Genomic DNA, 26,114 nt, shown 5'->3' on the forward strand with positions numbered 1-26,114 from the left:
CTAGATAGCAAAATGTTATTGATTCTTCCACTACTGCTTCAAACACCATGTCTACATTTCAGTCAGACCACAAGGAAAAATATTATTAAGTACAAACAAATATCTGTTCTTCTGCCATTTAAAGGTACTTCATGTTTTCTACCACAAAAAGGATCCATTGCTTCCTTATTTTCACTCAGATATAAGAGATGCTGGAGTGCAACTTGGGAGCTATCCAGTGAGCACTGAGACTGGCCCCCACACATGAAGGAGAAGGAAAGACCAAAGAAAGAGACAGACCACTCCAGATTTTTAAGTGGCCATTTTAATAAGCAAAGGAACTTGCATACCAGGGAGGTCTTGGGTGGCCATGAGAGCAGTAGACCTCCACACTGCCCCCCAGAATCTTCAAAGCTTCCCAACCTGGTGACCTCTGTGCCTGGCCCATCTCCTTGCTCTGCGTGGGTCTGTGGAACTGCCCACAAGATAACCACAAGTAAGGGGTGGCTCATGACCTCAGAGGACCGTGACTGAATCACCAGTGGGAACACATCTTTTCATGTGAAAAACATTTTCTGAAGGTAACCATTCTAAATACGCAGAAGTCACTTTTCCCGCTGGACACGATGGCTTGTTTCTGGTTTCAATGCTCTTTTTGGGAATCTGGCTGTAGTTCTGGAAGGACACCACCCTAAGGCATCCCTGGTCCCTGAGCCTGTGCACCTTTTTGGCAAATGCACACGTCAGACTCCAGTTGTCAACAAAGATCAAAATGGAGCCAGATTCATTAGGTGCCTTTTCAGTGTGTGTGTTTGCAAGGAAGGACCACTGTTCCCTGGGGACTCTCAGCGATGCCTCTCAGTGCAAACGTCCCTGGACAGGAGTTGTGGCTGCTTTGGGCTCAGGCCTGCGCACCTCAGGCGCCAGGGGGCGATGTCTGCGAAGTGTCTGTCACTAGAGCTGGGCGCCAGGTGGGTGGAGCTTCGGTGGTGTTTGCTACTACGCGGAAGTTCACTCAAATCCCATCTCCCTTGTTCTGTCCTCATCTGTGCAGCTGTGATCTGTAAGGTGGTGGGAGCCGCAGGCGGGACTCAGGGGGCCCAGGAAACCAGAAATGGTGAGTGTGCGGCCGGGCGCGGAGACGGGGAGGAGGGGCGGGTGGAGCCGCCGGGGCGGGACCGTCTCTCCTCGGTCAGGTCCGGGCCTGCGGACCCCAGGCGCCCGGGGGCTCCGCTGAAACCGCAGGCCCCTCGGGCTCGCAGTGTGGGCCCAGCCGGGACCCGGGGTCCGGTTTGTCCCCGCGGCAGGGCCTTCGGCTGCGGAGCGAGTCTGGGCAGCTCTGCACCCACATCCCGCGGCTCCGCAGTTGGTGCGGTGACCACGGGGAGGGTCAGTGGGGACAGTGGTGACTCGGTCTCCGCGGTTCGTGCCTGGGAGGAGCTGTGGTCTGTGGGTCCCCTGTCCCTCCTTTCTCCCCAGAAGGATCCCTTTTTCTCCTGGGTTTTGATGTTTGTGGAGCAGGCTCTCAAGTCCACCCTCTGTCCCCCAGGCCCTGCTCTGCAGCCAATGCCTGCATTTCCAGTCTCTCCCCCGAATCCTAAACCCCAACTTTCCTTCTGAGTCACAGCATCTTTATCAGCTGTTTGTTTTGTGGTGCTTTTCAAACGGTTAAAAACAAAATTCAGCTGAGTAAGTAAGTGGAAGGTCTAACTGGCTTGATTCCCATTCACGAAAGGGGCCGCATCCCATCTAGTAAATAGATTCTGAGGAGCTGTTCAAAGTGGAAGGCGTTTACAATAGGCAGAAAGAAGTGGCTTTGACAGTTTATTAGCCAAAGAAAAGAGGGGATTGCTTCAGGCAGGGTCACCTTCCTTAGGGGAAGGAACAGCAGGAGGCTTTTAGACAGATTAGTGCTGAACAGCAAGTTGCAGAGTGACTGGGTTAGAATTTTACTCCTGGGAGAGGTGAAACTGCAGTTACATACAGGCATGCACCCCTGAACCTGGGGAGTCCATCTTGAGGCAGTTTTGTTGTTTCCAGTTCTCTTACACACACCTGCATGGTGTTTCCTACTACACACCTAGGCCATATGGTGTAGCCTGTGGGTCCTAGGCAACAATCCTGTACAACATGCTGCTGTACTGAATACTGTAGGCCAGTGGTCAGCAAACTCATTAGTCAACAGAGCCAAATATCAAAAGTACAACGATTGAAATTTCTTTTGAGAGCCAAATTTTTTAAACTTAAACTTCTTCTAATGCCACTTCTTCAAAATAGACTCGCCCAGGCCGGGGTATTTTGTGGAAGAGCCACACTCAAGGGGCCAAAGAGCCGCATGTGTCTCGCGAGCCACAGTTTGCCGACCATGGCTGTAGGCAATTGTAATGCCGTGGTAGTAAGCATTTATGAAAAGGTGCAGTAAAAATGTGGTGTGCAAGGTAGAAAATGGTACATCCGTGTGGGCACTGACCCTGAATGGGCTACAGGACTGGAGGCTGCTCTGCAGGAGTCAGTGATTGGTGAGTGAATATGAAGGCCTAGGACGTTACTGGGCACGACTGTACTTTATCACACTGTACACTTAGGCCACGAATTTCGTGCAGGAATTTCGTGCACCGGACCTCTAGTGCAGGAATTTCGTGCACCGGACCTCTAGTGATTTGATATTTGTATGTGATGTGAAGTGATCATCACAATAAGTCTAGTTAGCATCAGTCATCATATATACTTACAGAATTTTTTTTTCTTGTAAAGAGAACTTTCAAGATTTACTCTTAGGAACTTTCACATCTGAAATATAGTATTACTAACTGCAGTCTCCATGCTGTAAGCTGCATTTCCATGACTTATTTTATAACTGGAAGTTTGTGCCTTTTGACACCCTTCATCCATTTGACCCCCACCTCACCCCCGTACACCACTCCTGCAGCCTCTAACAACCATCAGTCTGCTCTATATCTATGGAGTTGTTTTTTTACAGGTTCCACAGATAAGTGAGAACACGTGGCTTTTCTCTTTTTCTGACTTATTTCTCAAAGCATCCTGCCCTCACTCCAGAAATGTGTTGTTACAAGTGGCAGAATTTATTTTTCTAATGGCTGAATAATACAATAACAGTCCTCCTTGTGTGTATATGCACCATTTTCCTTTTCTTTTTGTTTCATTTAAAGCAGTGGTCGGCAAACTCATTAGTCAACAGAGTCAAATATCAACAGTACAACGACTGAAATTTCTTTTGAGAGCCAAAAACTGACTTCTGTGCCTGGGCCACGAAGTTTCAATCGTACTGAAAGTGCGTGCCCGCACGTGGTATTTTGTGGAAGAGCCACACTCAGGGGGCCAAAGTGCCGCATGTGGCTCGCGAGCCACAGTTTGCCGACCACTGGTTTAAAGTATTACATATATCTCCTTTTCTCCCGAATGACCCCGCCCCTGCCACTCTCTCCCCCCAGGACAAGCCCCCACAGCCCCAGTGTCCATGTCCGTTGGCTATGCTAATATGCACGCATAGAATTCCTTTGGTTGATCTCTCCCTTCCCCTGCCTTCTCTCTGAGGTTGGACTATCTGTTCAGTGTTTCTTAGTCTCTGGATTAATATCTGTTCATTATTTACTGCATATGAGTGCGATTATGTGATATTTATCTTTCTCCGACTGGCTTATTTTGCTTAATATAATGCTCTCCAGGTCCATCCATGCTGTTGCAAACAGTAAAAGTTCCTTCTCTTTTATAGCAGTGTAGTAGTCCATTGTGTAGATGTACCACAGTTTTTTAATCCACTCATCTACTGATGGGCACTTAGGTTGTCTCCAAGTCATGTACCATTTTCTTTAAAAATATGATGCAAATTCACACCCGAGGATATTTTTCCATTGATTTTTAGAGAGTGGAAGAGAGAGGCAAAGACAGAGAGGAGCATTGATGTGGGAGAGAAACACATCAATTGGTTGTCTCCTGCAGGAGCCCCAAGCAGAGCTGGGCCGGGGAGGAGCCTGCAACCAAGGTACATGCCCCGACCAGAATCGAACCAGGGACTTTTTGGTCTGCATGGTGATGTTCCATCCACTGAGCCAAACCGGCTAGGGTGTGTACTTCCGTTCAAAAAAAATTTTCTTATTTTTGAAATTATTACATATGTCGCCTTTTTTCTCCCATTGATCCTCTCCAGTCCTCTCTCTCCTCCCCCTCCCTCCTTCTCGTCCCCCACCCCAGGTGTTCAGCAACTTACTGTCTGTGTCCATGGGTTATGCATATATGCATTTAAGGCCTTTGGTTGATTTCATCCCACCCACCCTCCCCCGCCTTCCCACTGAGATTCCACACTCTTCCATGCTTCCATGTCTCTGGATCCACTCCTATTATCAGTTTATTTTCTGTTATTTAGATTCCACATATGAGTGAGATCATGTGATACTTGTCTTTCTCTGACTGACTTATGTCACTTATACTCTCCAGGTCCCTCCATGTTGTCTCAAAGGATAAGAGATTGTTCTTTTGTACTGTTGCATAGTTTTCCATGGTCTAAATGTATCGCAGCTTTTTTATCCTCTCATCTACCAATGGGCACATGGGCTGTTTCCAGATCTTAGCTATTGTAAATTGTGCTGCGGTGAACATAGGGGTGCCTACATTGTTTCTGATAGATATTTCTGGGTTTCTTAGGATATATTCCTCGAAGTGGGATGACTGGGTCAAACGGCGGATCCATATTTAATTTTTTTAGGAAACTCCATACTGTTTTCCATAAAGTTTGTACCATCTGCATTCCCACCTGCCGTGTAGTAGGGTTCCCTTTTCTCCACCTCTGGCTTTGTGTCGCTTGAAACATCAGTGGTGGGCCAGAGCAACGTCAGGGGGGAGCAGAGGCCTGAGGCCAGGTGCTTTAAGCTAAGGAAGCCCCCACGCCCATGAGCCTGCCAAGGGAAGTACTTGAAGGCCCACTGACCTTCCTGGGGAGCCTCTCCCTGCAGGTGTCCTACCTGCTCACGCCCCATGGAGGGAGCCTTTACAGTGAGAGAAGCTACAGCCCTGGAGAGCTGGGGAACTAGTGCACCTGTGGGAGGGGGTGATGCCCTTCTGAGGTTTTAGTTGTGGTCCCCCTGGGCCTGTTCCTAGGCATCGGTTGAAGTTTTGCATCCAGGGTGTGGGTGCACATTGAGAAAATCTGGGAAAGTCAGGAGGGTGTGTCCTGGGTTAGGGATGGTGAGATTGGGAGTTCATCTGGGTCAGAACCTTACACTGAATCCAGCTGAGCACCCCCCTCTCTGTGAGCTGCAGCCTGAGGGAGGAAGCACGTCTGTTGGCGGTGGCATGGTGGGAGCAGCACCTCGTGTTAGACCCATGGGGTTGGACCGGATCTGGGTTCAGCAGCAGAGGGGCTTGAATTCTGGCTGGGAATGAATTCAGAGCCAAGACTCAAACTATAAGAGAACATTTATTTAGGAAATCACAGAGGTAGAAGAAGTAATTCATAGGAGAAAAGGAATTAGGAAACAAGTTATAGAGGTAATGCAAGGTCCCCTGGCTCTTAGACGTGAGAAAGGTAGCTGTTAGAGTCCTTGGGGGATGGGTGGGTGAAGAGAGTTTGGGACATGCTCCCAGGAAGGAGAACAAGTGGGTTCTCTGTCCTATGGGGTTTAAGGGTGGAGATTTTAAGGGAGGTCCCGGGGAAAATCTCAGAATATTCAGCAGCTTTCCAGATGTGTCCCTTCAAGTCTGGGTCTCCACCAATTGATTGGTTGTGGCCATGGCCCAGGTCATCATTCAGTGCAGCTGGTCCTGAGGTCAGCCCTGCATCCCTTTTCTGGCTTTGCTGCTTTTCTGGGCCTGCAGCTAAAATAGAAGTGTGGCCTAGAGGTTATTTCTAGGGGGAAAAGGTCCGGGGTCTAAACAGCATGGCCAGCAATATGCTATGGGATGAAAGGTCACTCTGGGGATGAGGTCCCAGCCTACAATGTTCTGTTGCTAGGCATGACCTTCTGCCCCTGGCCTATTGTTTTGCTCTGCTCTTGTGTGTCTGACTGCCCAGCACACTTCCATTTATATATATATAAAAGGCTAATATGCAAATTGTCTGCTTAGGAGTTCAACCAGGAGAGTGGCAGTTCATTCGCTCACTTGCTATGACATGCGTTGACCACCAGGGGGTGGTGTGGAACATGGTAGATGGTGGCAGAGTGCTGAGGGTGCAAAGGAAAAAGGAGGCCTGGAGGTGGGGATGCCTGGTCTAGGGACCCTACCCATGCATGAATTTTGTTCACCAGGCCTCTAGTTATTAATAACGAACTACAACATTTGCTAATGAATGATTACTGTAATCGTGTTGCATTGATTTCCTTTCAGTGCCTTACGTGCAGGCACACCATTTCTCTCCACTAATACTAGCAGTGAATATTTTAGCAGCCGGTTGCCATGTCATTAGTCTTGGACTAACTTTTTTGGGCTGCATGGGGCCCACGGGCTTCAGGAAGTATTTTGCTTTCAGAGAACAAGAAAGATAGGTTTTTTTGCGTTATGCTTATTCATTTGTGCAGTGATTCAGTGTCTGGTAAGTTAATGTTCAAGATAAAATAGTAACTTTTATTAAAATGTTCTATTATTTGCCATGACTGGTTTGGCTCAGTGGATAGAATGTCGGCCTGTGGACTGAAGGGTCCCAGGTTTGATTCCGGTCAAGGGCATGTACCTTAGTTGTGGGCACAACCCAGTAGGGGGTGTGAAGGAGGCAGCTGATCGATGTTTCTCTCTCATCGATGTTTCTAACTCTCTATCCCTCTCCCTTCCTTTCTGTAAAAAATCAATAAAATATATTTTTTAAAAATGTTCTATTATTTTATGTTAACGATTAGTCATTTATTTCCGCCCTTTGTATTCAGAATGTCTCTATCAAAATAAATGTACATTTCTATGAAAATTGAAGCTTTTGTTTTTTTTTTGCAGCCCACATAAACTTAAGTGAGAGAGAATCATTGATGGCTGCCTCCTGCATGCCTCCTACTGGGAATCAAGCCTTTGAGTTTGACATGCTTGCTCAAGAGAATCTTAAAAATGGTTACATCATTGAATATTTATTGTACTTGATGTGACAACTATGAGAACATTATGTAAATGTGTGAAAATTCGATACATTTTAGGAGTTAAACTGTTATTATTTAAAGAAATTAAATTCTAGAATGGTTAAAAATAGTGTGTGTAAATTTTTGCATCTTTTGCAGCACACCTGTGAAATAGAAAAGTGCAACTTAAGACTCACTGTCCACATATGCTGGTCCCTCCAGCACTGTTTCTCCAGTTACCCCTAAATAGAGTTTTGATCATTTCTTAGCAAATGTCCCAGTGTATACCAAGTCTGGCCATTGCTACAGGATGCTCACATACATTTGTGGTTTGGCAGGGTCTCAGGAAGTCCTCAGGATGAGGAAAGCAGAGTTTATCAGATGCAAAAACAACCCAAAATTTGGCCATGTGAGGGAGGACTCTGTACAGGTGGTGCCTGGGAAGGAAAAATGGCCCCAGACCTAGAGCCGCACAACTCACTCTGCCAGATTCTTCAGGAACCTGATCTCTGCAGGATCGGACTACTAAGTGTGAGGCAGTTGGGGTTCGGGGTTTCTCTTGAGGGGAATGGGCCCATCAGGGTTGGTAGAAGGTGGGTGGAGGGGCACTCAGCCTTGAGCACCCAACTCAGTCTGTCCTAGATTCTGCCCTCACCTCAGCATGGTGGAGCCACCAGGAGGGGCGTGCTACTGGGGTCCCGAGGTGGGACTAGGGGATCTCTCTTGAGGGGGAGGCACCAGTGAGGGTCATAGAAAACATTGGGGAATGACCTCTGTCCCAGAGGCATATAGCTCAGTCACTGACACCTTAGAGTCTGCCCACACTCAGGCCCAGGCAGCTGACTCCTCAGCAGAGCACAATAGACAAGGGTTTTTCTTACCTTGTAATTAGCACTTGGACTATTCGTTTTAAAAACTATATATCTTTATTGGTTTCAGAGAAGAAGGGAGAGGGAGAGAGAGAAATATTTATGATGAAAGGGAATAACCCATAGACTGCCTCCTGCCACCCCCTCCCCCCTGGGATCGAACCTGCAACTGGTCATCTGTCCTGAACAGGGATGGAACTGTGACCTCCTGGTTCATAGGTGGATGCTCTACCACTGAGCCAGGCGGTTCGGGCAAACTATGCATTTTTTGATGGTCCCTGCTGACAGCTTGAGCCTCAGTCGCTCTTGTCCCTATTGCCTTCCACTTGAACAAGCTGATAAGAAAGCCTGGGTGGTGTCTCCTATAGACCAGGCAGGTGATTCAAACCACAGAATCCCTGTCTGTGCAGAACTCTTGCCCAGGACCATCTTTGAAGCCCCACATGACCACACCAGGCTCCATTTCTGCTCTGAAGCCAGGTCTCAGCTGCTGGAGAGGCCAGCCCGGCCCTCCTTTGAGACCTCTATGTGAGTCCTAAGGCGTTTGCTGCTCTCTTGGTTGTGGGTGTGAGGGGTGACACACCAGCATCACTCTCATCCACTCCTCTGCAGTGACCATAACACTTGAACTTGCTGCCAGGAACAGCACATCCCAATATACCAGCCGTGTGGGTCTGTCTTCTGTTTCTCAGACTTGCTCACCTGTGGCCGCTGGGAGCCGGGTGGATGGTGCTGGGAGCTGTGCTGCCCCATGTGGCATTGCTGAGCCTGTTGAGCCTCACTTCTATGTATCAGAGTTGGAGTTTTCATGCATTTCTAGGCAATTGGCAGGCAGAGTATGGTATTGGGCCCACTTTAAAGTGGTTCTGGAATCATTTGCTCTGGCTCTGCCAGTTCAATAAATGTGTGACCAAAGATAGCAGGCCAATTTTTAAGTTAATGATATTGTATGGCCCATGAATGATGTTATAACTATCCAGATGGCCAGTGGCAGAAAAAAGGTTCCTAAACCCCTCTGTAGAAAAAACAATTAGCGGGAGCTTACCTTATTCCTTCCTCTCCCTGGATCCAAGACAAGAGAGGTTTCCCTATTTGGTCATTGCTCTACTGAATAGATCATTGTTTTTTTCTGGCATCACAAGTGGTGAGTGGGAACCTTTTCTCTGTTCCCTACACACAGACATCAGTGGGTATGATGTCTCTCTGGGAGCAGCATTTACGGGAATTATGCTGTGGGCAGGTCCTATGCCTGGGATAGACTGTCCTGCTGCTGGAACTCACAGGAGAGCTCAGAAATGAGACCGGTTGGGAAAGAGCACCTAGAGTAGCATCAAGTTTTTGGAGAAAATCACTTTTGTAAGTTTTATGTCTTCAAATTGAAGAATTTTTTGAACTCTTGGGATGACATTGGCTAATAAAATTATATAAGTTTCAAGGGTACAATTCTGTAACACGTCATGTGTACACTGTATTGTGTGTTCCCCACCCAAAGTCTCCTTCCATCACCATTTATTCCTCTCCTTTACCCTCTTCTACCTCCTCACACCCTCTTTCCCTCTGGTACCCCATGCTGTTGTCTGAGTCTAAGAGTTTGTTTATTTTGCTTAATCCCGCGCCCTTTATTCATTCCTCCCCTTTCACTGCTGTCAGTCTGTTCTCTGTATCTATGAATGTCTGTATACTTTGTAAGTTTCTCTTCTTTACATTCCAAATATTAATGCAATCATGTGATATTTGTGTTTCTCTTACTGGTTTTGTTCACTTACCATAATGCACTCCAGGTCCATTCATGCTGTCATGGAGGGTATGATTTCCTTCATTTTTACCGCTGTGTAATATTCAATTGGGTTGGACCATGGCTTTTTTATCCACTCACCTCCTGATGGACACTTGTGCTTCTTCCAAATTGGGGCTATTATAAATAATGTTACAATGAAGGCAGGGGTGCATATTTTCTTTTGCTTTAGTGTTTTGAGTTTTTTTTTGGATATATTTCCAGAAGTGAAACGGCTAGTCATTGCTGGGCTGACCTGCAGACCCTGAGCGATAGATGAATGGATTACTCTGACACAAAGTTTGCTGTGAAAGAGAGACCTAAGGTACTGCCTGGCTAAAGGAACCCAGGCAAACTAGATTGTCTGCCTCGTTAGGCTTTTATTGTAACAGCAGTTGAAGATAAAGTTTATCTTTCAGATATAATCAGTGAGGTAAGTAATTTTGGGAGCAAACTTGTGTTTGTAATATCCTTTAAGCAAGGACACCCAAAGATTAAGTATAAGGATTCCAGTAAACACCCACTGTCCGTATGTGCACAGAATTGTTTGGAAAGGTCAAGGAATAATTACGGGCACTGCCTTCAGCACACCTCTAAGTCGGAATTTCCATAAAAGGCAGACAGCCTTCCACACACTTCTTTTTTCTCGGAATGTCCTTACAAACTTTCCAATCAAGTCTCGGGTGTTCCCAACATCTTCCCCTTTTTTGTTTTGCTGAATGTACTGGTAGAAGACAGAGGGAGGCAGCGAACTTTCTGCTTTGGAATATCGGATTCTGTGAGTTGGATTTACTGCTCCAGTTCCGATTTTACAAGCTATGAAAAAAAAAAAAAAAAAAAAAAAGAGGAATGGTTAGTTATCTGGAATGTGTAGAGTGTGAGTACACTCCAACAATTGCTCAGCTTCATCATCATCCCCCAGGTTATTCCCTGGGCCATTTGGGTCCAGGGACGGTGCATCATTTGGGGCTGTGGAGTCTCCAGGCCCAAATTCTTTATTTCTGGAAGAGGATTGGTCCCATGCTGTGCCATGGCAGGGTTTAATCTGGCCAGCTGGAATCCACAGTGTCTTATGGGGGTAGAAACGCACGCATACCCTCTCCCCCATGTTAATAATTCCTTACAAACTTTCCCATCAAGTCTTGTGTGCTCCCCAACAGGTTATGAGTCAGTTGTATTTTTAAGTTTAGAGGAAACTCCATACTGACACTTGTACTTTGTGCCTTTATTGATGGCTAGAGGCCCAGTGCCTGAAAATTGGCGGGTGGGGGGTGGGCCTCAGCCCAGCCTGCCCTCTCTCACAGTCTGGGAGCCCTCAGGGGCGGGAGCTAATCCAGCGATCAGGGGAAGGCGACGCCCCCATCACACTTCTGCTGCTGCCACTGCCAGCAGCTCAAACCTCAGCCAGCTCTGCTTACCTGAGCCTTGGGAGGCCCTGGGCGGCTGGGTAGCTGCCATGCAAGGCTTGCCTGTGCCTTGGTCCGGCCCTGGGCAGCTGGGAAGCTGACATTTGATGCTTGCCTGCAACTCAAGCATCGGCTGGGCAGCCACCATCCAAGGTTTGCCTGCGCCTAGGGTCATCCCTGTGTGACTGGGCAGCCAACATCTGTGGCTTGCCTGCGCCTCGGGCCAGCCCTAGGCGGCTGGGGGGCTGAGAGGACTGGGGTACTCTGGAGGCAGGCATTGCCTGGCTGGGCTTGCTCCCCAGACCCGCTTGGGGGTGGGTCTGGCTGTGCTGCATGCCTGCTGCCCCAGCTGGGATGAGGGGGCTGGGCACCGCCATATTGTGGCTGTGGGTGCTGCCATCTTTGAGGGCATGGTAGTCAATTAGCATATTCCCTCTTTATTAGCTAGGATAGCCATTCTGACAAGTTTGAAGTGATTTTTCAGTGTGGGTTTAATTTCATTTTTCATATGTGTATTGGCCATCTGTATGTCCTCTTTGGGGAAGTATCTGTTCTGGTCCTTTGCCCATTTTTCTTTTTCTTTTTAAAATATATTTTATTGATTGTTTACAGAGAGGAAGGGAGAGGGATATAGAGCTAAAAACATGGATGAGAGAGAAACATCGATCAGTTGCCTCCTGCACACCCCCCACCAGGGATATGCCCGCAACCAAGGTACATGCCCTTGACCAAAATCGAACCTGGGACCTTTAAGTCCGCAGGCCGATGCTCTATCCACTGACCCAAACTGGTTAGTGCTGCCCATTTTTGTTTTTATATAAGCTGTTTTCTTTGCTGTTTTTTATTTCATGTTTTTAAATCAGCACTGTTGGGTATGTTTTTTACTGATTTTGGAGAGATAGATAGGGGAGGAGAGAGAGGTAGAGAAAAACATCTATTGGTTGACTCCCATTCACACCCCAGTTGGGAATCAAACATAAAAACTGGCCATGCGCCCTGATCAGGAACTTAACCCACCACCTTTTTAAAATTATTTTTTTAGTGTTCAATTGTATAAATTCTTTTTCTAAAATAAATCTTTATTGTTCAGATTATTACAGGTGTTCCTCTTCCCACCCCCATAGCTCCCCTCCACCCAATTCCCCACCTCACCGCATGCCCTTACCCCCCACTACTGTCTTTATCAATAGGTGGAAGACTTTTGTCCAATCTCTTCCCACACCCCTCAGACCCCCTTCCCCCTGATAATTGTTAGTCCACTCCCTTTCTGTGTCCCTGATTCCATTATATTCACCAGTCCATTCTGTTCTTCAGACTTTTTATTCACTTGATTTTTAGAGTCACTTGTTGGTAGGTATGTATTTGATGTCTTTTTGTTGTTCATAATTTTTTCTTTACCTTTTTCTTCTTCTTCCTCTTCTTAAAGAATATCCTTCAGCATTTCATGTAATCCTGGTTTAGTGGTGATGAACTCCTTTAGCTTTTTCTTGTCGGTGAAGCTCTTTGTCTGACCTTCAATTCTGAATGATACCTTTGCTGTGTAGAGCAATCTTGGTTGTAGGTTCTTGCTGTTCATCACTTTGAAGATTTCTTGCCACTCCCTTCTGACCTGCATAGTTTCTGTTGAGAAATCAGCTGACATTCGTATGGGTACTCCCTTGTAGGTAACTAACTGTTTTTCTCTTGCTGCTTTCAAGATTCCTTCTTTGTCTTTTGCCCTTGGCATTTTAATTATGATGTGTCTTGGTGTGGTCCTCTTTGGATTCCTCTTGTTTGGGGTTCTGTGCGCTTCCTGAACTTGTAAGTATATTTCTTTCACCAGGTGGGGAAAGTTTTCTGTCATTATTTCTTCTAATAGGTTTTCAATATTTTGCTTTCTCTCTTCTTCTGGCACCCCAAAAATTCGGATGTTGGTACGCTTAAAGTTGTCCCAGAGGCTCCTTACATTATCTTCATATTTTTGGATCCTTTTTTCTTTTTGTTTTTCTGGTTGGGTGTTTTTTGTTTTCTCATATTTCAGATCTTTGGTTTTATTCTTGGGGTACATTGATCTACAATTGAGTTTCTGAATATTCTTTATTTCAGACAGTGTATGCTTAATTTCTGACTGGTCCTTTTCCATTTTTTTTGGCATTCTCATTAAGGTCCTTGAAGGTCTCATCAAGTTTCTCAGCAGTTTTTAGAAGATTCTTGAGTAACCTTATAAATGTGGTCCTGAACTTCATGTTGTCCCACAGTTTGCTTTCCTCCATTGCCCCCTTTCACGACATGCCTCTGTGTCTCCACATTTTGGCTGCTTCCCTGTGTTGATGGAGCGGCTTTGTGTGGTAGGTGACCCACAGGGGCCAGTAGCTCAGCCTCCCCAATTACCCGAGGTGGACGGTCTTGGTACACCCCTTTGTTGGCTGAGTGCAAAGTCTTGGTTTAGTTAAGCCTTGATTGTTGTTGGTACCCTGGGAGGAATTGTCCTCCAGGCCAGTTGGCTCTGGGAACCCGCTGTGTTTATAATGGAAGAACTGCTGCGCTGGAGACAGGCTTATGGTGCAGGACTTGTTTCAGTGGGGCTTTGGTGCTCATTGAGTCTGCCTCGTGAATGTGTCACTTATGGATGTGAGGAGTTGAAATATGTGTCTCACACTGACCACTAGGTACACTGGCTCTGGATCTCCAATGGGGTGCAGGTCAGCTACTGTCTGAGGTCACTCTGCAGGAGCTACAGCAAGAACTACAGTCCTCTCCTCCCTGCTTGGGATTTGTAGATTATGGAGCTGTCTGAACCGGTTTGCAAGTTAGCAGCGATAGTGAAGGCCATTCATATGCAAAAGCCACTGCTTGGAGCTTGGGTGAGTTTGTAGGTTGTGTGGGGCAGGATCTGAGGGCGTCACTAGGCTAGGGCATGGCAAACAGCTATGGCTGGCAGCCAGCCGTCCAGCACCTACGACAGCGTCCCTGCATCTTGCGCCCCAGCGCAGCAAACAATTATTCCTCCACGCAGCTCTACAAGCAAGCTACCCTCACTTTCCAACCCTATGGCAGCCAGTCCAGCTTCTCACCGTAGGAGTTTGGGTCTCGCGCGTCTCCCCTTCGGGTTGAAGAAAGCAACCCCTGCTGCCAGCCGGGATCTGCTGCTAGCCAGTATCGCGTGCGCGCCACCATACCTCAGCTTTTCAGCATTTGTGCACTGAATGCTCCCCTCTCTTTCCGACTAGTTGTAGAACTTCCACTCAGCCAGCCCTCCCGTGCTCTGGGTGATAGGTGTTTTGTCTTTTAGTTGTAGTTTTGAAAGTGTTGTGCACGGCCACAGTTTAGGTGTGTTTACCTATGCTGCCATCTTGGGTTCCCTGTATAAATTCTTTATAAGTTTTGGGTAATAACCCCTTACCAGAGGTTTCATTGGTGAATATGTTCTCCCACTGGGTTGTTTGCCTTTTTATTTTGTTGACTGTTTCCTTTTAGTTTGATGCAGTCCCATTTGTTTATTTTTTCTTTTGTTTCTCTTTCCTGGGGAGACATATCAGAAAAAGTATTGATAGGAGTAATGTCCACAACTTTATTGCCAGTTTTTATCAGCTAGGATATTTATTGTTTTGAGTCTTACATTTAAGTATTTTTAGTTTATTCTTGTGTATGGTGTAAGAAACTGTTCTAGTTTCCTTTTTTTTTTTTTTTTTTGGCATTTTCCCCGCATCATTGATTGGATGTGTTATATTTACTTTATTGTGTATTCTTGCCTCCTTTGTCAAGTATTCCGTGACCATAAAGGCATGGGATTATTTCTGGGCTCTCTGTTCCATTCCACTGATTTATATGCTGCTGTTATGCCAGGACCATGCTGTTTTAATTACTATAGCCTTGTAGTATAGTTGGATATTAGGTAGTGTGATTCATCCACATTTGTGCTTCTATCTCAAGATTGCTGTTGCTATTCGGGGTGTTTTGTGGTCCCATATAATATTTTTGAATATTTGCTCTAGTTATGTGAGATTCAGCATTGGTATCTTTTTAAAAAATATATTTTTATTGATTTCAGAGAGCAAGGGAGAGGGAGAGATAGAAACATCAATGATGAGAGAGAATCATTGATCGGCTGCCTCCTGCATGCCCCCTTCTGGGGATCGAGCCCACAACCCAGGCACATGCCCTTGACCGGAATCAAATGTGGGACCTTTCAGTCCACAGGTCATGGTCTATCCACTGAGCTGAGCCAGCTAGGGCCAGCATTGGTATCTTGATAGGAATTGGATTGAAGCTATAGATTGCTTTGGGTAGTGTGGACATTTTAATGATATTAATTTTTTTCTATCCATAAACACCACATATGCTTGCATTTATAGTTTACATTCCAATTACAGTTTACATTTAATTTTATTTTGTATTAGTTTCAGGAGTAGAACATAGTGTTGAGACAAATTTTACAGAGTTTTCTACCTGATATTTTCATTACCCCCCTGACCTCTTATGCACTTTGTAAGCATGTGCCATTTCAACATGAAAATATTCCAGGCTTCAATAAAGACCCTGTACATGCCAAGTGTTAAATTGTTCCTGAAGGTCCAGGCCACAGTTACCGTGTTACAATTCTGCTAGAATTTTGAGTGTGATCTTATGATTTCAATATACGTGTCTATGTGTCCTAAAAATCAATATGAAATAACCCTCAGGTTCATGAGTAGAGGACTTCTGTAGAGGGCTAAGTTTCCCTGTCTTGCTCATGCCTGAGCTCTAACTCTAACTTCTTATTTCCATGAAATGAGAGATGCAAAAATAAGTCAACCTGAGTTACTAACAAATATTATAAAAACAAATGACCATTCATACTCCTCCACAAGAATATTTTCATTCATTCAGGTGTATCTCCCTACTTCTAATAATCTGGAGTACTTCAGGACAATATGGCCACGTACATTTTGTTCTCATTGGAATTTCCACACGCTGACTGGCCTCTCCTGTTTGGTGATGAGAATAGAAGAGAAAGCTACCAGGCCTTTATTGTAGTTACTAAAACTTTATGCAGATGTGACAGTATGCTTCATGGACTGCTGCATCCAATGGTGGTTATAGTAGAGATGAATTTTCTCACAGAAAATTGATGGGCTTAAAATAGAAGTATTGTAATTTATTAATATAGAAGTTGTTCAAGGTTCTCTTTACCCTGACATTAGAGAGCAAAGAAGACTTGAAGTTATCACAGTAAAATCATATCAATAAATTTCATGTGTTCTTGAGAAAATGAGTGCAGCAAATTAATAATAGTCTTACAGTCAAGTCATAGAGTGAATGTTGGGGACCACGTGTCCTATGTGGACTTCCTATGAATTATGTATAGGTCCCCAGTTCTGTCTGTCTAACCCATTCTCCTATATGTGCATGTGGGATGTTTTAGGACTCGGTGGCCTTTGAGGATGTTAATATTGAGTTCACCATGGAGGAGTGGGCTTTCCTGAATCCCACCCAGAAGAAACTCTACGCAGATGTGATGCTGGAAACCTTCTGGAACCTGGCATCAGTAGGTAGGTTTCACAAATTTTTTTGTTTTAAATATGTGTTTATTGATTTTAGAGAGGAAGGAGTTGGGGAGAATGCTAGCATAATCAATGATGAGAGAGAATCACTGATTGGCTACCTCCTGTGCGCCTCACACTGGGGACCTAGCCTACAAATGGGTCCCACTGAGAATTGACCTTTCCTCCCAGTTCATACTGGTCCATAGGTTGATGGTCAACCACAGAGTGACTCTGGCCTACACCAACTTGTTACTTATTTAATCAATTAGAAAAGTACTATTGCTTGCTAATCAATGCTGTTTCAAGAACTGAAATACAGAAAGGGAATACATTGGTAATTAAACTAGGAATATCACAGCTCATTGTGTACCTAAAATCTAACCATTTTTTATATTCCATAACACATTAAGCTCCCAGCCTGTTTTGTCTTCCAGACGAAAAGTATAGTGTCACTCACTGGTGACTGACTGGGTGCTTAACGTGTTAATAGTTTACAATGCTTTTTCTAGCATGTATTTTAGAAGAAAAAGGTGAAGACCATGACACTGAAGATAAGTATGAATATCATGGGATGAATCTTAGGTGAGTCACTTTGACATGAGAAAGCATTAAGAGCATCTTTGTTTTTTTAAATAGGTTTTTATATATTTTATTTACTTATTCATTTAATTTAAATTTATTTCAGAGAGGTAGGGAGAGGCAGAAAGAGAGAGAAACATCAATAATGAGAGAGAATTATGAAGGCTGCCTACTGCATACCCCACACTCGGTATTAAGACCAGAACCTTGGCATTTGCCCTGACCGGGAATTGATCTGTGACCTTGTTCAGAGGTCTGTGCTCAACCACTTGGCCATGCAGGTGGTGAGAATATATCTTTTTATTGATTTTAGAGTGTGGAGGTGTGAGGGAGATGTAGAAAAATCAATAGGCTGCCTCCCGCGTGCCCTGTACTGGGGTTAATAAGTCTGCAGTCTTTCCATGTTCCCTTTTGGGGAATTGAACTGGCAACCCCCTGGTGGATGGGTCCATGCTAAATCACTGAGCCACAAAACAATCTTAAAAACAGGTAATCAAAAAAAAAAACCAAAAACAAACAAACAGGTAATTCAATTGTATCAGCCCAGTTTTAAATTTATTGTCTCTTAGAATAATCTCATCAAAATGTTTTTTCTGAAATGTGACCTAAAGTTTAGTGTATAAAAACTAATTATACTTGGAAACAATATACAGATGTTCCATTAGTGAATATAAGTGTTTTCATAATGTCTATGATCCAGCCTATATCAGAGGTTTTAGAATATGCAATTTCAAAAATCAGACTGTACAGAAATCCTGAACTTTTCTTGAAAACGGTAAAAATGTCATCATCATACTATTAATAAATATTAAAATATTAACAGAGTATTAATAATATGCTTTTGATTTTTACAGCAGTCATACGGTAGAGAGAGTCTGTACCAGGAAGGATGGTATTCGATGCAGAGAAAACTTCAGCCAGATTCCAAGTCATAATGAAAAGAGGGAAACTCCCACTGAAATAAAGCAACCTAAAGTCACCTTGTGTAGGCAAATATTCATGCTTTACTTATCCTTGAATAATCACCTGAGCTCTCATATTGGACCCAACCTATACCTGTGTCAAGAATATGACGAAAACCCTTATGAAGGTAAGGAAGCTGAAGAAGCTTTCAGGCATCCCCACAATATTCGAAGCAATGAAGGCAGCCCCTGTGGGAAAGCTTTCTACTATTCAACCTCCCTTAGAAATCATGAAAGAACTCATACTGGGGAAAGACACTATGAATGTAAAGTTTGTGGTAAAGTTTTCTCTTATTCAACTTCCCTCCAAAATCATAAAAGAACTCATACTGGGGAAAAACCGTATGATTGTAAACAATGTGGAAAAGACTTCTTTACTCTGCGTACCTTCCGATACCATGAAAGAATTCATACTGGGGTAAAACCCTATGAATGTAAGCAATGTGGGAAAGCTTTCATGGTTCTAAGTACCCTCCAACGTCACGAAATAATTCATACTGGGGAAAAACCCTATAAATGTAAGCATTGTGGCAAAGCTTTCTCTTATCCCACTTACCTCCAATGTCATGAAAGAACTCATACGGGGGAAAAACCTTATAAATGTAACCATTGTGGTAAAGCTTTCTCTTATGCATCTTCTCTCCGATGTCATGAAAAAATTCATACTGGGACAAAACCCTATGAATGTAAGCAATGTGGGAAAGCTTTCTTTGCTCTAGGTGCCCTCCAACGTCATGAAAGAATTCATACAGGGGAAAAACCCTATGAATGTAAACATTGTGGCAAAACTTTCGCTAATGTATCTTCTGTCCATTGTCATGAAAGAATTCATACTGGGGAAAAACCCTATGAATGTCAGCAATGTGGGAAAGCTTTCATTGCTCTAGGTAACCTCCGACATCATGAAAGAAGTCATACTGGGGAAAAACCCTATAAATGTAAGCATTGTGGCAAATCTTTCGCTAATGTAACTTCCCTTCGATGTCATGTAGGAATTCATACTGGGGAAGAACCCTATAAATGTAAGTATTGTGGTAAAGCTTTCTCTTCTGTAACTTACCTCCAATGTCATGAAAAAATTCATACTGGGGAAAAACCCTATGAATGTCAGCAATGTGGAGAGGCTTTTTGTCTTTCCCAATCTCTTAGAAGTCATAAAAAAATGCATACTGGGGGGAAATTCTATGAATGTAAGCAATGTGGGAAAGCTTTCGTTGCTCTAGATACCCTCCAACAACATGAAAGAACTCATACTGGGGAAAATCCCTATGAATGTCAGCAGTGTGGGAAAGATTTCAGTTGTGCCTCACATCTTCGAAGACATAAAAGAACTCACAATGGAAAGAAGACTCATGAATAAGAAATGAGTTAAACTGTTTTGCCAACCCTTTTCTCTTAGATACCATGGAATGCATACTTGGAAGAAACCCTAAAAATGCAAGCAATGTGAGAAAGCCAATTGTCATTCCAGTTCCTTATTAATGCACAAAAATTCTCATAGTGGAGAGAAACCACATCAATGCAAGGAATGTGGTAAAACCTTCAGCTTCCCAACTGGTTTTTACAGACATGTGAAAATAAAATGTATTGGTAAACACTGTTAATGTAAAGAATAGCCAAGAGCCTTCATTCATCTCTCAGCTGTGCCATCATGTATGATTTTCCATATTGGGGATGGACCCTAGAAATGTAAGAGTGTTAGAAAGCATTTGTTTCTTACATTTTATTGTAAAGGATGAAAGAACTCACTGAAGAGAAGGCCTGTCATGTAAAGATTGTAGAAGAGCCTTTGGCTATCCTAGTTCTTTACCAAATCATGAAGGGACTCACACCCAACAATAAGTGTACAAACATAAGGAATGTCGCTGAGCCTTTCTTGGACATGTGAGAATGCACCTGGAGAAATAGTGTATATGTAGAGAGAAGGTGGGAAAGCCTTCAGCTGTCCTTTTTCCTTGGAAAGATCATTAAAAAAACCTCAAAGTTGAGAACTGTATTTAATGTAAAAATGTAGGAAAACCTTCATGTTGCCTTATTGCCCCTGCAATAATACAATGTGAAAATATACATTGGATAGATACTGTATAATTTCCTATTTTTAAAAATAACTTTAAATTTTAACAAATACTTTCAGAGTATCTTGAAAATTTCACGGGAAGGAAATCCTATTAGTGTAACTAACTGGTACATGTAAGCCTGTTCCAAATTAAGTCATATACTTCCCAAAACTCACAGCATTGAAGTTTTATGAACTTTGACAAATTTGGTCATTATTAGTACTCATTGCTTTTTTGTTAGTTTCTTTAAATTGATGCTTTAGAGTGAGGAAGGCAGAGGGAGAAATGGAGGGAAACATCGATGTGAGAGAGAAACATCAATGGGTTGCCTTCCCATGTGCCCTGACCAGTAATGCTCCCAGATGGGTATTGAATGACTAGGCCCTACACACATAAATATTCTTTTTTAATATTCAGTTGCTCTTGAAATTCACTATTCTTTTAGTCAGTAAGTATTTGCCATATATTTGTACATATTACTGTTCACTGTAGAGTCCCCCTGTGTAATATTGTCATGTATTTTTGTGTGTGTTGCTTTTTGCTGGGAATTGTGCTATGGAGTTCACATTAAGAAGATAATATTTTAGTTTGTTATTTTCAATCTTTGCCCTGCCAGCCAAGAATATCCTCAAAACTGCCAGCCACTGCTTTACTTCCATTGATGTCGGGTGTAAACTTTACAGATGTTCACAATTCAACATTAAAGATCCAGCATAGGTTGGCTTTTCCTGCAAGCCCATAGGTGTCCACCAAGTAACAAATGTGGACTGTCATGGTTGAGGCTGTTTTTGTACGCACTGTTCTCTAGATTACATTTGCTTGAGGTCTAATTTGACTGGTAATCATCTTGTCTTGTTGATACTACTACTGACTGTGATTCAGATCCCACGGTGACAGCTACAATGGTGCAGTGCCAAGGAGCCTTGTGATAGTTGTTCTTGTTCCACCCTCTGCAGTGAGGATCTGAGCCAGTCCTTCCATGTGAAAATCGGCACTTTCCTCATTTCAGGTAGACTCTGATGTGTGCTGTCACTCAGAGCTGAGCCTAATCTCTCAGTGTTTTCAGTTACCTTGGGTTGTATGTGATTAAAATTATGTGCATTTTTTCCTAATAAATGCTTCTGTAATTTTTAAAAATATTTTTAATTGATTTCAGAGAGCAAGGGAGAGAGAGAGAAAGAAAGATAGAAACATCAATGATAAGAACCATTGATCAGCTGCCTCCTGCACGCTGCCTGCTGGGGATTGAGCCTGGAACCTGGGATCCTTCAGTGTGCAGGCTTACACTATCCACTGAGCAAAACCATCTAGGGCAATGCTTCTGTAATTTTTAATGAAAAATTAACTGTTTGCCAACCACTCTTATGCTAAGCTTACTTACCCTACTGACTGTATCTTAAAGATAAACTTTATCTCAAACTGTTGTTACAATAAAAGCCTGAAGAGGCAGGCAATCGGGGATGTCTGGTTTCTTTAGCCAGGCAGTCCCTTAGTCCTCCCTTTCACAGCAATCCTGTGTCACAGCAATCATACCTCTGTCACTCTGGGCCTGCTAGTCAGCACCGGCAGATTTGGGCTTTATTTGTTGTTGTTTTTCAAGTTTCTGTATGTGTAAGGTTAGATTTTTTTCTTCTTCTTCTAAGGTTAGATTTTTAAATTGAGATTAACTTGTTTATTAGCTTTGCCTATAGTGCTGTAAATTTTTTTTCTATTAGAACTGCTCTGGCTGTGTCCCATAGATTTGGGGTCCTTGTCTTTTCATTTGCCTTAAGGTATCTTTTGATTTTTCCCCCCTTGATCTCTTTGTTAACCCTTCATTGTTTAGAGTACTACTTAACCTTCATGTGTTTGTGGTTTTCAGTTTTTTTTTCTTGTAATTGATTTCTACTTTTATCCCATTGTCATTGTTGAACATTCTTGATGTGATTTCAAATTTTGTAAATTTATGGAGACTTCTTTTGTGACCCAACAGGTGGTGTGTCCTGGAACATGTTCCATGTGCACATGAAAAAATGTATATTCTGTTGCTTTAGGGTAAAATGTTCTATGTAAATCAATTAAAATTATGGGATCTCTTGTGTCATTTAAGACTTCTGTTTCCCTGTTGATTTTCTGTCTGGGTGATTTATCCATTGACTTCAATAGAATGTAAAGTACCTTACTAATACTGTCTTACTGTCAATATCTCAATTTATGCCCCACTTCTATACTTGCTTTCTATAGCATTTAGGTGCTTCTATGTTAGATGCATAAAAGTTTCCAAGGGTTATATTTTCTTGTTGGATTGATCACTTTATCATTATGAAATGTCATTCTTTGTCTTGTTGTAAAATTGATTTTGTCTGATATAAGTATTACTGGACCAGTTTTTCTTTCATCTCCAGTTGCATAAAATATCTTTTTTCATCTTCTTACTTTTAGGTAGTGTGTGTTTCTTTCAATCTCAAGTGGTTCTCTTGTAGGTGGCATATATATATGTATATATATATAATCAATTTAGCCATCCTATGTCTCTTGATTGGAGCATTCAAACCATTTACATTTAAAGTAACTATTGATAAGAATGTTGTTATTATCCAGCAAAGCTATCATTTAGAATTGAAGGTCAGATAAAGAGCTTCACAGACAAGAAAAAGCTAAAGGAGTTCATCACCACCAAACCAGGATTATATGAAACGCTGAAAGGTATTATTTAAGAAGAGGAAGAAGAAGGAAAATGTAAAGATAAAAATTATGAACAACAAAGTGACAACAAATACATACCTATCAACAAATAATCTAAAAATTAAGTCAATAAAAAAATCTGATGAACAGAATAAACTGCTGAATATAATAGAATCAGGGGCATAGAAAGGGAGTGGACTGACAATTCTTGGGGGGAAGGAGGTGTGAAGGGTGCGGGAAGAGATTGGACAAAAATCTTACACCTATGGATGAAGACAGTGGCAGGGAGTAAAGGCATGGGGTGGGTGGGGAATCAGGTGGAGGGGAGCTATGCGGGGGGAGAGGAACATCTGTAATAATCTGAACAATAAAGATTTATTTTTTTTTAAAAAAAGAATCCACCTGAGCCCTAACTGGTTTGGCTCAGTGGATAGAGCGTCGGCCTGCAGACTGAAGGGTCCCAGGTTCGATTCCGGTCAAGGGCATGTACCTTGGTTGTGGGCACATCCTCAGTAGAAGGTGTGCAGGAGACAGCTGATCAATGTTTCTCTCTCCAGTGTTTCTAACTATCCCTCTCCCTTCCTCTCTGTAAAAAAATCAATAAAATATATTTAAAAAAAGAATCCAGCTGATATATATATATTTTTAATATATTTTATTGATTTTTTACAGAGAAGAAGGGAGAGGGACAGAGAGTTAGAAACATCGATCAGCTGCCTCCTGCACACCCCCCCACTGGGTATGTGCCCGCAACCAAGGTACATGCCCTTGACTGGAATTGAATCTGGGACCCTTCAGTCCGCAGGCCGAAGCTCTATCCACTGAGCCAAACCGGTTTCGGCTCCAGCTGATTTTTTTTTTTTTTTGTCCTAAGAAAACCAGCAAATGACAATTTATTTTTTATTTATTTATTTTTTTAAATTACTTTATTGATTAAGGTATCACATATTTGTCATCAACCCCCTCCTCCCGTTCCCCTCCCCCTGTTGTCCGTGATCATTGGTTAGGCTCATATGCAAGCACACAAGTCCCTTGGTTGATCTATCTCCACACCCCCCACTGGGGATGTGCCTGCAACCAAGGTACATGCCCTTGACTGGAATTGAATCTGGGACCCTTCAGTCCGCAGGCCGAAGCTCTATCCACTGAGCCAAACCGGTTTCGGCTCCAGCTGATTTTTTTTTTTTTTTTTTTGTCCTAAGAAAACCAGCAAATGACAATTTATTTTTTATTTATTTATTTTTTTTAAATTACTTTATTGATTAAGGTATCACATATTTGTCATCAATCCCCTCCTCCCGTTCCCCTCCCCCTGTTGTCCGTGATCATTGGTTAGGCTCATATGCAAGCACACAAGTCCCTTGGTTGATCTATCTCCACACCCCCCACTGGGGATGTGCCCGCAACCAAGGTACATGCCCTTGACTGGAATTGAATCTGGGACCCTTCAGTCCGCAGGCCGAAGCTCTATCCACTGAGCCAAACCGGTTTCGGCTCCAGCTGATTTTTTTTTTTTTTTGTCCTAAGAAAACCAGCAAATGACAATTTATTTTTTATTTATTTTTTTTTAAATTACTTTATTGATTAAGGTATCACATATTTGTCATCAACCCCCTCCTCCCGTTCCCCTCCCCCTGTTGTCCGTGATCATTGGTTAGGCTCATATGCAAGCACACAAGTCCCTTGGTTGATCTATCTCCCTTGTCCCCACCCTCCCCTACTTTCCCTCTGAGGTCCGACAGTCCGATCATTGCTGTTCTTGTTCCTCAGTCTATGCTGTTCATCATTTCCCCTAGATGAGTGAGCTCATGTGATACTAGGAATACACTTATAGGGACTGAAAACGAGACAAGCAATAATAGTTATGCTGAGAGGCAAATGAATCAGTCTGTAGTGAGCCTCCCTCTGGGCCAACAGTTCTTTTGAGTCCCGGTTTCCATGTCCAGCAGTTGTTAATGTGTTCATAACAGCAATGATATTGCAGCTCTGGATGGTGGACAAACGGTGGTATTGCAGGTCCGACCCTCTCTGGTTTGGTCCTGGGCAATCTGCAGTGACGCTTATCTGCTGACTGCTAGTATGGTAAGGCATGGTCAGCGTCTTCCATCTCTGGACTGTTTCTCTTCTGACTTCATGGCTGGAGCACTCCTGTTAATTCCTCTCTGTTGCAGGAATCCACATGTCTCGGAGTTGTTTTCTGAAAATATACAAACATATTCTCGACCAAAAGTTAATAAAGGAATATTTTCTATAAATTTGACTTGCGATCCTTTTTCATTTTTTTGCCCAAACGATTTTCCTTTGGCTTGTTTTGATACCATGTATGTTTTACCTGGGTGACTTGCTGTTAGCATTACAAATGAAAGTTAATTTTCTAAAGTAAAAATTTTCTAGATGTAATTTATTTGCAGGATATTTTTCCTTACATGATATTCTTCTACTATCCCCCCTTTTTTGGTTTAAATATTGGGAGGCTTTTGGAAATTTTATGCTGTAATCTTGATAGCTTTTAAATTTTACTTTGTTGCACTAAAATGTGACTGCTTTAGGTTCATTATATGTTACGCAATTTTACCATGAGATGAACTACCAATAAAAATTTTAGTTAACACTTTAGTAACAGCTTTTTTGTCCAGTACAATTGATTTTTCTAGAGTATTTGCTTATTTTGATTGGCCAATTTAAATAAGTCTGAAAACTTGACTACTATTGCAAATGACATTTTATTAGTCCAATCACCAATTACACTGCCATGATATCTCCTGTCATCGTCCAGCTGATGTTTTAATGGGATTTCCCTTGTATGTAACCAGCTGGTTTTCTCTTACTGTCTCTAAGATTATCTTTGATCTGTGGCAATTTAATTATGATATGTCTTAAAATAGGCTTTTGGTTCATCTTGTTTGGGACTGTCTGTACTTCCTGGACTTGTGCCTCTTTTCTTTTGCGAGATTATGGAAGTTTTGAGTAATTATTATTTTTAAAAGTGTTCCAATTCTTTGCTTCCTTTCTTCTCTTCTGCTGTCCCTATGACACAAATGTTGTTTTGCCTGATGTCATCGTACAGCTCCCTTAAACTATTTTCACTTTTCAAATATTGATTTTAAAGAGAGAAAGACAACATTGATTTGTTATTTCACTCATCTATGCATTCATTGATTGCCTCTTGCATGTTGGGGCTCTCACCTGCAACCTTGGAATAGCGCGACAACTCTAACTAGCTGAGCTACTTGATGAGGGCTACATGTAAATTTTTCTAATAAAG

At 42.9% G+C, this 26,114-nt stretch overlaps 1 protein-coding gene across 1 annotated transcript; it reads left to right on the forward strand.

The window, feature by feature from the left end:
• Positions 1 to 1,056: 1,056 nt before the first annotated feature.
• Positions 1,057 to 20,202, forward strand: LOC103304948 (zinc finger protein 670-like). Its single transcript, XM_054717399.1, has 5 exons — positions 1,057 to 1,096; positions 16,467 to 16,593; positions 17,097 to 17,169; positions 18,021 to 18,256; positions 19,528 to 20,202. Exons 1-5 carry the CDS (start codon positions 1,094 to 1,096, stop codon positions 19,608 to 19,610), a joined length of 522 nt encoding a protein of 173 aa, XP_054573374.1. The 5' UTR covers positions 1,057 to 1,093; the 3' UTR covers positions 19,611 to 20,202.
• Positions 20,203 to 26,114: the final 5,912 nt, after the last annotated feature.

Source organism: Eptesicus fuscus, chromosome 6, assembly GCF_027574615.1.
Source record: "Eptesicus fuscus isolate TK198812 chromosome 6, DD_ASM_mEF_20220401, whole genome shotgun sequence".
NCBI lineage: Eukaryota > Metazoa > Chordata > Mammalia > Chiroptera > Vespertilionidae > Eptesicus > Eptesicus fuscus.

Coding starts and splice junctions, on each gene's coding strand:
- LOC103304948 (XM_054717399.1), top strand. Junction 16,594..17,096: donor CTGGAACCTGGCATCAGTAG/GTAGGTTTCACA, acceptor TGCTTTTTCTAG/CATGTATTTTAGAAGAAAAA. Junction 18,257..19,527: donor TGACGAAAACCCTTATGAAG/GTAAGGAAGCTG, acceptor CTTTTCTCTTAG/ATACCATGGAATGCATACTT.